Source organism: Epinephelus lanceolatus, chromosome 18, assembly GCF_041903045.1.
Source record: "Epinephelus lanceolatus isolate andai-2023 chromosome 18, ASM4190304v1, whole genome shotgun sequence".
NCBI classification, from domain to species: domain Eukaryota; kingdom Metazoa; phylum Chordata; class Actinopteri; order Perciformes; family Serranidae; genus Epinephelus; species Epinephelus lanceolatus.
The window spans coordinates 20,866,703-20,883,008 of NC_135751.1; the positions used below are offsets into that span (position 1 = coordinate 20,866,703).

The window sequence follows — 16,306 nt, forward strand, 5'->3', positions numbered from 1 at the left end:
ACTGCTCAGTTTTTTGGGGGGGTGATGTGAAGACCTAGCAACAAGCCAGATATCCAGTGTCAGCCTTCTTATTAAACCACCTTTCACTCACATCATCCAAGACTAAACGCAGCCCTGCCTGCGAGCCAACCAAACCAAACTGAACAAACACAGATGACACTCCTCTCGTTTACCTGTTGCCACACAGCATCCCCTGTGAAAGGAAAAACCAATAGCGTGATTAATGTTTATAGTAAGCCAATCAGTGCATCGGGCACAGGGAGCATCCATTTCCCCTGCTGTGTAATTCTTGATTGCATTACCTTCAGTGATGAGCACACAGGCATATTAGGGCTGCCTTGTTTACTAACAATGACAAGCTAGGTTCTAAAAGCACAATATGCGCTCCGTATTAGGAAATAATTGGTGACGAACATCAGAGCCTGACATGAAGCATCAGACTCAATCAGCTGCCAGTCTGAGTAAGAGGAGCGTCAGCTGCTGTAAATGCAGTTTTTAATAAATTAGTCTGTGTGTGTGCCTGAAGCTGAGTAGGTGAAATACACAACAATTAAAACAGTTGATTGTTGCACAACTGTTGAAGTAGCAATGTTCTTTTCCCTCTGAATGGTACATCATAATGCAGATCACACGCTAACACACTGGATGGCCTCTCGCTGTTCAGCCTGAGAATTCATTTCAAAGTGGAAGCTTTATAGAGCCATGGGCATCTGAAAGCCTGCAGAGTAAAACAAAATGTTGCATACATGCGCAACAGCATCCATTACTGCACACATTCCACTGTCTCTGTGTCTTACAAATCAACACACACACCCATAGGGAACTTAACTATAGTATTACTACAGTTTACTCTAGGATTTGTATGGTGTCCTGTCATAAGTTTGTGGTATGTAGTGTTTCCAGTAGGGATGCATGATATCCAATATGCTGATATGTAATAACTCAATTGACCGATAACCAATATCAATATATCCACTTTTTTCCCCAACCTAATTTTAGTGATCATCAAGTCTCTTCTGTAGGTAATTAACAACATATTATGCATGCATACTCTTACTGTGATGGCCCACCAACAGATGGAGACATTAAATAGAATGCTTTCAATGTCTAATATTCATTCATTGTGCAAAATAAGAAATAGCATGTTGACTGATTCTGACAGTTCATTGTAAAGCTGATATTGTCCGATACCAATGAGATATCAAGTTTATCAGCATGTTGGCTGATTCCGATAGTTCATTTTAAAGGCAATATTAGCTAATACTGATGATGTGCCACCATTATCATGCATCCCTAGTTGAGGGGATACTCTTTGGTACCCATACAACACATTTTCATTAAGATATCTTGAGGTGAGAGTTCAAGGGACCCTTTGAAAATGGTCATGTTGTAACCTCGCCAAAATTTAGCCTAGCTTTGGAGCATTACTTAGCTCCTTACCAACAAGCTATGCCAAAATGGTACCAATGAATGCCTTGGGTTGTCCAGCTTAGCAAGATACCACGACCTTCACACAAGCTCCCCCCTGGGATTGTCACTGCTCTCAATCATCATGTATAGCCCATTAGAAGTGTGTGGCTGTGTAGCCAATATCAGCTGATACCAATGATGTGTTATTATCGTGCACCCCTAGTTTCTAGTGTATTTTTCACCAGCTATGGCATATAGTTTTTTTTCTGTCATGCTATTTCATTAGCTATAGTAGATCTATAGTATTTTAATAGTAACACTGTGTATCTACATGTTTTTTATTACTGAACAGTATAGTATATTATATAGTGTGTCTGTAGTTGTTTATCTAGCACACTATAAAACACTTTTTTAGTAATACTATGATGACTATGATATTTAAGGTAACTTAAAAACTTCTTTAAACTAAATTGTTTAGCCTTCTCAGCATAGGTTCAGTCGTAATCAAGCAGCAACCTCTGGTGCTGAAAAATGAAAAATGAAGCCATGGCAGAAGTGCAAATACCTGCAGTTCCTTGAACGGCCACTTGAGAGTAGCTCCAGAAGTGAGTCAGTCCCTAGAGCTTTCTCTAGCATCCGAAAAACCATAACAATACTACCACAAGCTCTATAGCCATACAATATACACACTATAGTATAACTGTAATTTCACTATGACATCACCATCGTCAACTCAATAGTATTAGTATATTAATTTTCTATAGTGGGTTCCATACAAATATAGAATTGCTATAGTAATACTGACAATTTCTGTGGCATTTCTACATTAAGTCTTAGAAGTAATACTATAGTGTGTTTTTGTAAGGGCATCTCTGACTCCTAAAGCAGTCACACACCAAATTGAGTCATTTTATCCAATATCCAATGTCCTTCTTGCACCTCTCTTCACCACTGTGATCCCTTCACTTCCCATCTTCTTCTCTGCCTGCTGTTCACCGCAGCTCTCCGTCCTGCCCTCTATCCTTCAGGTGCCTGGACCCAGACCAGGAGAGAAACCAATTACAGACCTTGGCACACTGCGCACACGCACACACACACACACACACACACACACACACACTCTCTGTCTCTCTTTCTGCCACCCTCACTTAGAAGATCAGGGTCTTTGTACCCATCTCTTCAGCCTGTTTTCTATCACAGACTGGTATTAAAGGTGTGTGTGCAGATACGTGTGTGTATGTGTGTGCAGATGTGGCTATTTGCACCCTGTGCAGGAGCGCAATTATGTCCTGACCACAGGTCCACCGGTTGTGCTAATTAAATCAGTAGGCTGTTATTGTTTGTATGAGTGAGCTGCTTTCCACACCGTGCCTCTACAATGAGCCAAGCTCAGGAGGGCAACTGGCTATTGTTGTTCAAAACACAAACTAGGGAGATAATCAATCGACACTCTACACCCAATTCAGTGCGGTTACTCAGACGCCTCAGGGTTTCCTGCTCTGCAGCATCATACCGACAGATCTTTTCTAATGAATGCTGAGCTGTTATTAAGCTATTCCAGCGAATCAAATTAAATCTTGTATCTCTTGCTCATTAATGCCTCCCACACGACCACTTAGTGGGTATATTCCAAGTGGTGTCAAAACATGGCATCTGTACTTACAGTAATGTCCATGTGACTGCATAGCCCACTGATTTGGTCCCTGAGTCTATCTATGGTTGCTTCAGGTACATTATAGTCAGTAGATTATAAACATTGTACTTGTAAAGGTATACTTACTATTTTCTAAAGGTATACTATTTTTTTTAATAAATGTATAGACACAGACAAAAGTAATCCTCTCAATCATCACTTTTAACCCACTAGAAGTGTGTGGAGGTGCACTGATCTGCAGCGACCCTGCCTTCTGTTTGTTATTTCATTTTCTTCTTATTTTGCTATGTTCAGGTATTTGTGGGCACAGTGTGCTGGTGAGGTCAGGACTTCATAAAAAGGTAGACACCTGTTGCCAGACTGTAAGCAGCACACATCCAAAAGGGAGCTACGAAAATGATGGACACAGCACCGTAAAGTTAACATAGTGAGGTGAAATGCCAAGCAGACAAGGCTTGTTCCAAAACGAGAGTACAGCTGGGGCTGGCTTTCGCTTTCACAAGCACTGAAGAAAAGGATGAGGATAAAGAGTGACACAGTGTTGGCCTGTTTTCTGTTGGACAGGTAAGTGCCAGTGGTTAGTTTAGTTATCTTGTTAAAGTATCTGCTTTTCCATTACAGCAAATATAACATTCCTACAATAGTAGCTTGCAGTGTACATACAACATGAATGTATAAAGAGAACTGGACATACTGATTGTCGAACCTCGGATTCAGGGGGAGCAATGTGGATTTCGCCCTGGCTGTGGAACAGTAGACCAGCTCTTTACCCTTGCAAGGCTGCTGGTGAGGTTGTGAGAGTTTGCCCATCCAGTCTACATGTGTTTTGTGGAACTGAAGAAGGCTTATGACCGTGTCCACTGGGGAATCTCGTGGAAGGTACTGTTGGACTATGGGGCACCAGGATCGCTGCTACAAGCCATCCAGTCCCTGCGCAACCAAAGTGAGAGCTGCGTCCGCTTACTCAGCGTAAAGTCAAACATGTTCTTGGTGGGTGCTGGCCTCCACCAGGGATGTCCCTTGTCACTGATCCTGTTTGTGATATTCATGGACAGGATCTCAAGGCCCAGCCGGGAGAGGAAGAGTCCAGTTTGGTGACCTCAGATTTGCATCTCTGCTTTTTTGCAGATGATGTGGTTCTATTGGCTTCAGCACACTGTGACCTCCAGCATGCACTGGGGTGGTTTGCAGCCAAGTGTGAAGCAGTAAGGATGAGAGTCAGCACCATTTGGAGGTGCTCTGCCAGTGGTTCTCTTCTGGAAACCGGTGGATTGCCCCCTCTGGGTTGGGAGTGAGTCACTGCCTCAAGCAAGGGAGTTCAAGTATCTCAGGGTCTTGTTCATGAGTGAGGGTAGAACGGAGCAAGTTCACACAGCATTGGAGGCCAAGTTACAAGATTTGGTCACTATGTCAAATTATCCAGGCCCCCAGGAAGTGCCGGGGCTTTATAGCCAATATTCTTAGTAGCCAAACAGTGTAATTACATCTGTCACGTTATGCCCTTTGGCCCCAATAAGACTATTTCTCATAAACGTACCTGACGAAAAAGGCATAAGAGCAATGCCAACCACCTGAGGAATTCTGGCTTCATGTGCCACTGAGCAACTTTAATGGGAATGAGTGGGGCCCCTTCTCCAACACTTAATCCATTTCTTCTAATACATCCATGAAACTGGCTTTAAAATCCAGCACACTTCCTGGCGGCCTGATGTACATGGAGTGTGGGGAGGTGGGGCCAACTTTGAAGGGGCACTTTACTTTTCACCAATAGTCCTGCAGGGAATTATTCAGCCCTTGAGTGGCTGCTGTGTTAACAAATGCATGACTGTTGGATATTTCAAAAGAATTAATGCATTTTAAAATGAACGAGGGGGATGTCTGAATAATACCCAACACTATGTCGATGCAAGATAACACATCAAAGCAATTAACATACATGTTACAGATGTCAGACTCCCAGCGCAGTAGTGGGAGTTCCATCCAGCAGAGCCAACTGACAATCATACAATATCGAAAGGGTGTTATCATGAAAGGACATGAATTCATCTTTCTACCAGCCTGCCCGACTAATAACAAAGGCCTCAGTCTGACTGTGAGGTATTTAAACAGCGCTGCAGGGGCAAAGGAGGCTTGCCTGCGGGGTGAGCTCTTGTGCCAGGTTAGCACAACAGCAGAACTCATCAAAAGAAGGGGATTTTCTTTGCCAAGGTAGCGAAGTAAAACGTTAATCATTGACAGAGACAGCTGGGATGAGGGCGGCAAGCTAGAAATTGAGTTTGACGTTCTTCAGAGCTGTAGGCAGAGAGATGTGTGAGAGAGAGGAAAAGGGTGAGAGAGAGAGTTTGGTTCCTCTTCTTTCACTCAGCAGATGATTGACTGGCATCTTCTGTAGCGCAGGAGAAGAAGGGACGCTCTCCAAAAGGCAATGTAAAAACTCGCAGAAAACCCTCAGAGGGCTTACAGCCAAGACGAGGCAATCTGTCCAGCACTTCTTCAGAGCTGGGAGGAAGGAGAGCTGTGCTGCTGCAAAGCCACGCTAATAGAAAAGACAATTTTCAGGCTTACAAATCAACCTGACAAGCTCATGTGGAAAATGGGACCTGACAAATTGAAGTGCAAACGGAACACCACAGTTTCCGATGTCATCGCATTGCAACCCTGCAGTAACCAAATAAAAGTGCTTACCTAATCACCCATCTCTTACAGCACACAACTCTAGTCCCAATCTGACAAAAATCACCCGTCAAATTGGGCCTGGAAGATTTTTTCTGTAACATAGTTGCATCATAACAAGAACGGACACATCTTGCGCTGACACCACGAGTCACTGTCAGTGTGATTTCACACTCCTTTGCTCACCTGCAAATTTGACGTGGAACTTATTCTCCGGCTTAAGAATCTGGACGTACAGGGGGCAATTTGGAGCGAAGTCTTTCACTGCCCAGGCTCGGAGGATAGTCTGATGATCCTGAGAAAATTGGAGACGGGCGGAAGTGAGATGGATGAAGTGTCAAAGAGAGAGAAAGAGAGGTAACCCATCATTAGCAGCATCAGATTGTAGCTCCTCTCTGATAATCCTCTTAAAGCGCTGACTGCACAGAGCAATCGAGTGGCCCTCGCAACATTTCAGAGTAATGCAATTCTGACATCTTTCAACAAAGAAGTATTCAAGGCTGGGCAGAGCACTCTGCGAGGCAGTGAAGAGTAAACTGAGTACAACTGGCCATGAGATAGCTGTTGAAAATTTAGTCAAGGGAAATACAAGAGTTTAAAGCCCTGCTGCACCATCGAGGAGTCATTGAGGCTGCTCGAGTTAAAAGAGATGGAAATATTGTACTTTCACTCCTCTCTGATTATTTGATAACTTTAGTGGTATGTGGTATTAGTAATTTAACCTAAGTGAAGGACCTGTGTATTTCCTCCACCATGGGCTAACATGCTCACAGCAACAACACCAACTATGCTTACCATATTCACATTAGATAGTCAGCAGTGAACACAAAGTTTGCAGGTATCTGAGCAAATTAAATTGCTGATTTAATCGTTGATGATGGTACCAGAGACAAAGTTAAGGGATCACAGAAGTAATACTAACTCAGCTGTCAAATCATTCAGTGTGAAAACCAGGGTGTTGATTAGACAGTGTTATCGAGTCACTATCAAGGCATGCAGCGCCATATAGCACCCATATAGAGTTCTTCTGTTTTACACATGTGCCTGTAAATTATTTTCCATGTTAAGCCTGTGTCTCTTTTACTCACAGCTTCAGTCATTTTTCACTGTGCCATTAATGTTTTGGTGGAAAAATATAAAAATCATTAACCATAAAACAACAAGCACAAAACTTCAGCCAAGGCAGTGATCTAAATCTAAATCTCCTGCTTTAATACATTTTTTATGAAGCAAGTTCACTCCGGAAAAAAATATATTAAAAGCAAATTACCAGACATTTTCATTTGTTTTTAGAAAAACTATAATTTAAGAAAAATGATCAGGCGAGCAGTCTTAAAGCTTCGGCTGGTAACTTTAATGAAAATGACTTTGCCTCATCTTTGCTTAAAGGGATAGTGCACCCAAAAATGAAAATTCACCCATTACCTACTCACTCATATGCCAATGGAGGCCGATTGAGTCCTCACAACACTTGCAGAGATCCAAGGGGAGAGCGGGTAGCAACACAACTCCACCTAATGTAGGCTTACGGCGCCCCAGATTCAAACATCCAAAAACACATAATTGACCAGCGAAAGTATGTGAACGCACATGAACGCGGTGTCCATGTCTCACGGTCTCACACAAGCGTGCACACGTGAGCGCGGTGTACAGAGAGGCAGTTAGAGCTACAGACTACAATGAGGCTAAAAACAGAGTTCAAATGACGTTTTTCCAAACAGCTTTTTATGTCGGGGCTTCAGGACACTTGGATCACTATGGACGAGCAGTATAGAGATATTCAATCATGTGTTTTTGGACGTTTGAATCTGGGGCGCCGTAAGCCTCCATTAGGTGGAGTTGTGTTGCTACCTCCTCTCCCCTGGGATCTCCGCAAGTGTTGTGAGGACTCTGAAACTTTACCTGAGCCTCCATCGGCATATGGGTGAGTAGATAATGGCTGAATTTTCATTTTTGGGTGCACTATCCCTTTAAACTGTCATTATACTCTGAAAGAAGTACACGAGATAGATTTTTCAGTTTCTGCCACTTTTTCACAATATATAACAATTCTTATTTTATTTCACTGTTGTTTTCTTTCCATTTATTTGGCATTGAGCCTTTATTCTTGTTACTAAATATGTTTATTATTTTATTTAGAGTATTCATTTATGTCATTTTAATTTGCAATTTCTGTCAATGTGTTTTTTTTGTCTAGTGGGGCTACACCAATATATCATATGACCTCTGTCACATGACCCTCACATGAGCTCTTAAATTGCAAACCTGTTTCTGATGCATTTTAGACCCTGATGAAGACTCTCTAGTTAGAACAACTTGGTTTGTCTATGTATTAATAAAGTATTTTTAACTACAGCCAGATTGCCTCAGATGCATTTTTGGACATGCTGCCTGTACTAAGGACTTCTACACTGAGTGAGCTGGCCAGTCGTTGAACAATAAAATGTTTCTGAAAACATTTGAAGTGAGAAATGCATACAGAATCTAGATTCATATTTGATCAGTGCTCCCTAGTTTGACAGTTTGACTACAGTTCACGAGCAGGGATTGACATGACTGATAGCTGCATCAGAGACTCATTGGCTCTCATTGGTCGTTTTCATTTACGTATGGTAAGGCCATTAGAAGTCAAGGCAATGGAGAAGGCAGAGGGGTTTGATTATTTTTCACAGATTATCTCTCTCATTTAGTGCTGTATGAACATATTGACAGCTCCAGCAGAAATGAAAAAGTCATCTTTCATAAACACAGATGTTTTTTTAGTGTGAAGAGTCATGGCGATACAGGGAAGCAGTGGGGAACGTACAGCAGCAATGCGGTCCACTTCAAACCGGTTACTGAGGATAAAGCAGGCCTCAGCATCGTCCATCCTGCAGGCAGTTAGTAGAGCATGAGGCCATGGGAGCCAGAGAGAGAGAGATAAATAGAGAGACAGAAAGAGAAAGAGACAGAGAGAAAGAGAATCGGGGGAGCGGTGAGGAGAAAAGACATTGGAAGGAGGGTGTTGTCATGTTATTGAGGGAGAGGACAAAAGAGAAAAAAGCAGGACAATAGAACAACCAATGTGTCTTTCAAGCCCACGCTATTTATGGTTGAGATACAGTACTAGGAGGCGAGGAGACAGGGAGATTAAAAAAAAAAAAAAATACAGGCTTTTGCTCCTTTTCTTTCCATGTGACAAAGCCAGTCTAAGGTGCTGCATTATCAGAAGCCAGGGGGTAAACAATAAGCAATATGACTCAAACTGTAATTACTGCTGTTAGTTCAAGGCTCTAGGTGCATTAATTGTGAACTCAAGCTCCTACACAAGGCCTTTCGTTTCAAGGTGTCTTAACTTGGGTTTGTTCTGGACTTAATCTTTGCAGAATTACTTTGTGATAATAACACTTAGACTTTTAAAGGCCTGGGATAGAGGGCAGAGTATTCTGTGTCTGGACTCAGTGGTTAAATAACATGTATTTTTACACCATCATTGGTAATGGTGTCTTGTAAACACATGGTGTTGAGCACATGTACGTGTGCATGACACAAATAAAAATGAATCAATCAGTAGATATAAATCTAAATAATCTATAATATCAAATTGTTCTTTGGTCACAGTGACTCACTTGGCCCTCATCAGGTCCTGGTCTTTGAGGGCAGAACCTTGCAGGTAGATGACTCTCTGGGCCCACAGAGGGACGTGTAGGACCCTCCTAACCTGGACATCCATCTCTGCTGGGCAAAGGATCACCACATAGTAGTCCTACACACACAAGCAGGAGACAGTCACAGGTTTTCATTTGTTTTTGTTTCATTGCAAATCTCTTCAGAGAAAGGGTGTTAAGTAATAAGAGCCTGAGGGGAGATACTATAGAGGGGATGCTTGAGAGAGCACTGCAGAAGATAGCAAACAGAAAAGAGATAAGTCCACTCTCAGTGTACGTGCACTGGAAGTTTTAACATTATACTTTTTGAAATTGTACACTGGGCCATTATTCACTTTAAAACTAGTTGTGATGTCACAAAATCCTGATTTAATTACCACATCTTTAAAGGGCAGTTCACTCCAAAATCAAAAATACATAATTTTCCTCTCACCTGTAGTGCTATTTATCAAATGGATTGTTTTGGTGTGAGTTGCCAAGTGTTGGAGATATTGGCAGCTTGTGGTGCTCAAAGCACCAAGTAAATAAATAAATAAAAATCATGACCCAGTTACTCAAGTTAATCCACAGACCTTGTTGTGAGCAGTTTCATGCAGGAACTATTTTCTCTCTCCCGAGTTACACCTGCCAACTGTATCCCTGTGCAGAAGGAAGTGTGCATCTACTGCTAGCCATAGACGTTATGAAATAATAGAGGAAGCTACCATGTTGTCAACCATTGGATTGTGGACTCCCGTTTTGAAACCTTGAGTTCAGAATTTTGGCCATCGCCATCTTGGAATTATGGAGCCAGAAGTAATTTGGACAAGAGGGTTGAGCTGTGGAGGAGTGAGGAGTGGATTCAGACTGCGGTGACGCCTCACAGACAGCCTGTAAACTTAAGAGGCCCCACCCTTATTTATGCGCAACTTTAAGCGTTATATAAAAATTCACCCCATAAAACTGTCATGATAGGGAACATTAGCTATAGAGACCAAAACCGTTTTTTGTAACATGTTTATTTCTGCTATAAAGTTTAAAGGCATTTAAACATGGGTGTCCATGGAAATTGACTGGCTTCTGGAGCCAGCCTCAAGTGGTCGTTCAAGGAACTGCAGTTTTTGGCATTTCACTGTTGGCTTCATTTTTCAGCCCCAGAAATTACCGCTTGCTGCTAGGTCACCTAGCACCACTGAGCTAGCTAATGCTACAGCTCAGCCGAGGAGGACGCCATTAATGTTTGCATCCGGCATTGTCAAGAGCATGATCCTCTCGTCCATGAGTAGATGCACACTTCCTTCTGCATAGTGGTACAGTTGGTAGGTGTAGTTTGGTAGAGAGAGAATACTGTAGTTCCTACATGAAACTGCTCACAACAAGGTCTGTGGATTATCTTGAGTATCCAGGTCATGATTTCTGGAGAGAGACATTGCTGTTGAGTTTTTCAAAATTTTTTTTTTTTTTAATGTTTTGAGCACCACAAGCCAATTGCCATCGAGTTCCATTACATGAGAGAAAAGGCAGACATCTCTACAGCTGATATCGCTCACACCAAAACAATCTGGACTGATTAATGGCACTACAGCCAAGAGGAAAAATGAACTGTCCCTTTAAACTGAGATTAATATAAAAACAGTTTATTGCTGTCAAACTCTGAACATTCATCACTGTGCACAGTGAAGGTCAAACATCCAAGTAAGGTAACAATATGCAAATCATATTTTTGAGTGGAGGGGGACTTAAACCATTACCTCAACATGATTCACACCCCAGCCCCAGACACTAGTCCTTTGAGGTGGTGAGGGCCAAATCATAACTCTTATTGAACAAAGAGATATGCACACATGGATGCACCCTAAGGCAAACACACACATCTGCTCCGACATGAATAAGACAGCAGTATGAGACTTGCTACTGCTGAATTAATCCTCTGCTTTAACCTCAGCTGTTCGGGCTCCTGAAGAGGATTAAAGACAACAAACACACACAAACACAAGTCCCCCCACACCAACATGCTCTTTTAACTTAAAACCATTTGGAGAGACCTGTAATCGCGGGTGAGCGAAGAACTCGTTTAGGAAGTCCATGAGGAGGTCGATCTTGAGGCAGCTGACACACAGCACCACGTGTTTCTCCGTCTGTGCCCTGTAGCGGCTGTAGTTCCCCCCGGACTTCTGTCGCTCCATCCACAGAAAGGCCAGCTGCTCGAACTACATTCAGGGTGACATCCATCACATTCAGCAGATGGAAACTGGATTAAGTTAGCTGGAATACAGGGAGGAGCCAGGTGGCATCAGAAAAGAAAACAATGCTTTGTACTGAGCAGTGTTTCCAACTGATTAGGGAGAGTGTATGGGGGGAGTTAAGGAAAGTGGACATTTGGTTCAAGATGGTGACTGAATGGAACATGATAGCAGGTTGTAATAGAGGAAGGCAGGTCATGGAAATAACAGTAAGCCTGAGCAAATTGCACAGATTTTTTTGTGTGTAGGGCCAGGTGGGTCAATGGATGCTGGGATTTTATAGATGAAGAGATGCAAGAAAGATGCTGATTAGCAAACAGACAAAAGAGCTTCTGATTAAGCAACAGAGTAAGACTGATACCACCCTCCTGTCTGTACAGTATGAAGCCACACCCAGCAGCTAGTTAGCTTAACTTAGCTTAGCAAAAAGACTGGAAAGAGGGGTGTATGTGTTTTATTGCGAATTAAGCTGTAACAAAAAAAAGAAGCTTAATTTGCATATTTATTTTATGTGGCTCGAAAGTGTTGACATTGTGGATGTAATTGTTTGCTTTCTGATACAAGAATACTGTACTGTCATGTTTATTTTTGAAGAAGATATGTGTGTCTTTAGGTAAAGAGATCGACCAGTTTGGATTAACATACGGATCTCCAAGGGCGCCTGTCTCCTGAATGGTTGGTCATTCTGGTTAATCAAACTATGCTCTAATGCTTGACGCATCCCTAAGGGTTGCCACATGGCCAAAGTGACGTCACATCATCAAACACACCTCTTAGCGGGGGTGCCAAGCTGCAGGGTATTGCCTGTCAGTGGACATCTAACATTTTTTAACTATGCGGACATAGCTGGGTGGAGAAAATGGAGAACTTTAAGGAGCTTCTGGCAGCATAAGTGAAGCAGTATAGACATCTGTCAGGCTGTTCTCATGCACTGTTTGTATGTTTTACTATAGCCCCATTTCAGTACAGTGCGGTTCAGTTAAGTTCGATACGCTGTTTTTCCGTTTCCAATGTGAAAAGTTGTGGATGGTACCAATGGAACTGCTCCGTACTGTCCCCATTTTTGGTCACCCTTCTGTTGGGGTACCTACCACACAGATCTGGTACTAAAAGGTGGAGCTGTGAACACTGCAGTCCATTGATTGGTCAATAGCGGATGGTCATTGGTACTGTTTGCGGTGGATACGCTAGGGTCTAGGTACCATGTCTGAGGGGTTATTTTTGGTTCCATACTGACAGTGTTTGGTGGAAATGTGGCCAAAATTGGCACGTCCTACCTTATCATGATCCAAAATTCATGTATACCTATATAAATAGTTACATATATACATATATATAAATATTTGGAAAGGCTGCGATTAGGTGACCAAGACGAAATATAGGAGTTAAGAAGGACGCAATCCCCATTGTAGTGATGGTGACCAGTGTTTGGAACTGTGTGAACTTTGAGTTACTTTAAGGTACACTGTCACCATGTTTCTTTTCTTTAACCTAACCTACATAACTTTACGTTAAGTACGCAACATCATTTGAGGAGTGTTACTTTGTTAACACGCAAACCTTTGGATGAGGATGTGTTGCATCTGTAAGAAATTAAAATGGTGCACAGACATCCAAAAGTATTTCAAGTGCATTTCTGTCAAACATTGGTCTTTCAAGTTTGTTGTACTCCCCCTCGTCTTGCCTCCATTAATTCAGTGGCTGTACAGATCACCTCCTGCTCTCTTCCTGGGTGGCCATTTTGTAAACAATAAAATTGTTCTATTCTCTGTAGACATGAGTTTTCGATACACAGTCCAGTACAGTTTGGGAGAATATTGGTTTGCTGCAAAGAGAAACCCACAAGGAGTATAAAAGATCCAAATGTTTCCGTGACACAATTCTGCACCAGCTTATGTCCTTATGTCTGTGCAGAAAGCATAACTGCAGATTGAAACTCTCTCATATAGGTTAACAGAAAAAAATGTTCAAATCATAAAGGGTGAGGTCAGAAAAAGTGATTGCTGTCTGGCAAATGTGTCCTTGCCTATATAAACTGTTGTTTTTGTCCATCTGAGCTTATTTCTTTGTCATTGTTTGTTGGCAAAAATGGCACAAAGTATCCATTTTTACTTTTCTATTATTGTCTTTCCTTGGGGGCCCCAAAGACCAGGAGGCTTTATGCAACTGCTCATATCGCTTAATGTGTAGGGCTGGCTCTGCGTACACCTGTCGTGAATCTTTGTGATATCACATGACACTAAGCTGATACTAAACAGATGAGGAACTGATCTATTAAAACAGGAGTGTCCAAACTCTATTGAATGAGGGTCAGATTAGATCATGTGAAACTACCTGGGGGCCAGCTGCCTCTTGCATCATATGGGTTATTTAAAAAAATCACGTACAAATGACACAAACACAATTGTTTCATCCTTAAATGATAATTCATCAACTCAACTTTCCACCACTCCCGAAAGCAGCGGCTTTTGTGCTTGACTTCACATTTCTTTGTTGTGCTCATGTCTGCTACCTAGCAGGAAATATCTTAATGTTATCTTGATGTTAGGTAATTGCTCGTTTGCTTGCTTACTGTCTGTCTATGAAAACACATTAGTTCAGCCTGCGTCGTTCCCACTTGGTGCATGTACGATTGCCTAAACTGTATGACTGACCTGCCATTGTGAGGTGAATGGGAAAAAATGCTAAGTGATCTTGCTACATTAACCAATATTGTGTTAATCATATAGTATATTATGAAAGACAAGCCGAGGGCTGGTGTAAAACAATCTGCACGCCACAATTGGACTTTGGACACGACCATATTAAACATCTGCCAGCTGTAATGAAGGTCCTCAGCTTGTGAGCAGCAACAGTTGCAATGTGCGGCTGAAAATGTCTCTAAACATCCACCTCTGACACGATGACAGAATTCAATAGACTGAGTTCATTTGTGTAGTTTTTCTCTGGGAAGTCATCATTTTACCCCGAATAATTCTCCTTGCTTCTGAGCTGAGATAATGTCAGCTCATTAAAGGTGGAAAACACCGTCGAGGCCACACACATCTATATGACAACAGTGTTTTATTTAGCCATCATTTGTGTACAGCCAGCTCTCGGTGGCACCGACTGTGGCAGATTTGCGATGTTAACAATCAAGCTTCTCTATTAGAGCATCATGATTTGTTTCAGAGAACGTCTCCAAGCTGGTGAAACTAAATTAGAAACAGGAGAAATGACGCTAAATGGTTGGCTTTTCATCTTATTTTCAAATCAATATCCTTTTAAGTCTAAAAGAAATGACAAAACGACACGTCAAGAGGTACATTTCCTGTGGTGTGTTTTGGACAGGTACAGGAAAACTAACAGAGGCAGCAATAAGATAACGACAGTAGCTGAATCCTGATGTGCTCTGAGGCTCCCCTGTGCAGCCTGGAGACCAGTCATGGCAGGACTCAGAGTCAGACACACACACACACACACACACAGGGTGGGGGTTGGGGGTTGGGCTTCAGGGGGGGGCCAGCTTCAAATGTCAAGGGGTATTTATGGATGAAAGACGGGGAGAGGGAGTGGGGAGGATGGCATGGCATCCATGTTGGTGATGCACAGATTGCCATTCCTTCAGTGGGCTTGCGCAAGTTAAGCAAAAGTATCTTGATGCTCTTTTGTTTTGTGAAGGTTTTTTTTTACCACCCGGTGATGGGAAAAACAAAAACAGTGAAAGCGTGTTCAGTAGCCATAATGCCTGCGTAGGATGCAGCCCTACACCTACTGCTTATGTGACACGACTAAAAAAAGACAAGCTATCAAAGACGTGTAGCGTCATCACAAAAGAAATCCAATTTGCAGCAAAACAAGAATGCCAGTAAACCAAATCATTTGTGAATTTGTTTATCAGCAGTGTTCAGTGTGATTTCCTGCCTAGAGAGGCCCTCCTCTGACTGCCGGCACACACACACACACAGAAAATTCATCCCATTAGCACTTTCACATCTTCTGGGAAACACACAGCAGGTACAGCAGCTACCTCAGGGATAAAGTTTACACATATATGAGTAATGAACAACCATTTGGCTACAGTGCACCTGTTTGTCAAGGTGTTTTCATCAGTTCCTGCACAAACAGTGTGCAAATGGTTCCTGTAGTTCTCTGTCATGAGGTTCCCTCTGCGGAGTAGCTAAATGACAGGAGAGGGATTTGGGGAATAGAGCGAGTAAGGAAGACACTTCCTGCTGTTCTCCGAGTAAAAATAGTGTTGTAAATCTACGTAGGATGCAATGAGTCATGTTGTGCAAAGGGGGGAACAAGACTCATTGCTCTTAACAGAGAAAACTTCACTGCAACGAGCTCACCAAAGGAAACAAATTGGCTTTCGTGGAATCGCAAACCTTTCCCATCTGTTACTTTTACCAACGATTTTGAGAGGCACATCTGTGCTTAGTTTGTGTGAGATTTTTTTCTACCTCACCTGGAGGACAGCCTGGCAGAGCCCTGTTCGCTGCTCCAAAAGTTAAATTGAAAAATAAAATATGAGACGGGTGAGATGGGTTTTTGCCTCCAGGCCTCTTCGACTCATTGAATCAATAAGGGTTTTAAAACTCGCCTTCAAAGCTTTCTGTTATCAAGTCATATTTTGTTTATTGCGTTGCATTACATTCAGACTTTACAACCAATCACACTTCTGTTTTAAATTCATTGTCTGTCATTGTATTCATGGG

The 16,306-nt window shown here is 42.3% G+C and overlaps 1 protein-coding gene across 2 annotated transcripts in view; it reads right to left on the bottom strand.

Annotated features, from left to right (window-relative positions):
* kcnt2b (potassium sodium-activated channel subfamily T member 2b) overlaps window positions 1-16,306 on the bottom strand; it is a 58,752-nt gene that overhangs the window by 17,761 nt on the left and 24,685 nt on the right. For both annotated transcript variants that reach the window (XM_078161287.1, XM_033645804.2), the window contains exons 11-14: window positions 11,409-11,573; window positions 9,346-9,482; window positions 8,544-8,607; window positions 5,924-6,032 (exon numbers count right to left, since the gene is read on the bottom strand). In XM_078161287.1, coding sequence (XP_078017413.1) covers window positions 5,924-6,032; window positions 8,544-8,607; window positions 9,346-9,482; window positions 11,409-11,573 — 475 coding nt within the window. The remainder of the gene's footprint in view (window positions 1-5,923; window positions 6,033-8,543; window positions 8,608-9,345; window positions 9,483-11,408; window positions 11,574-16,306) is intronic.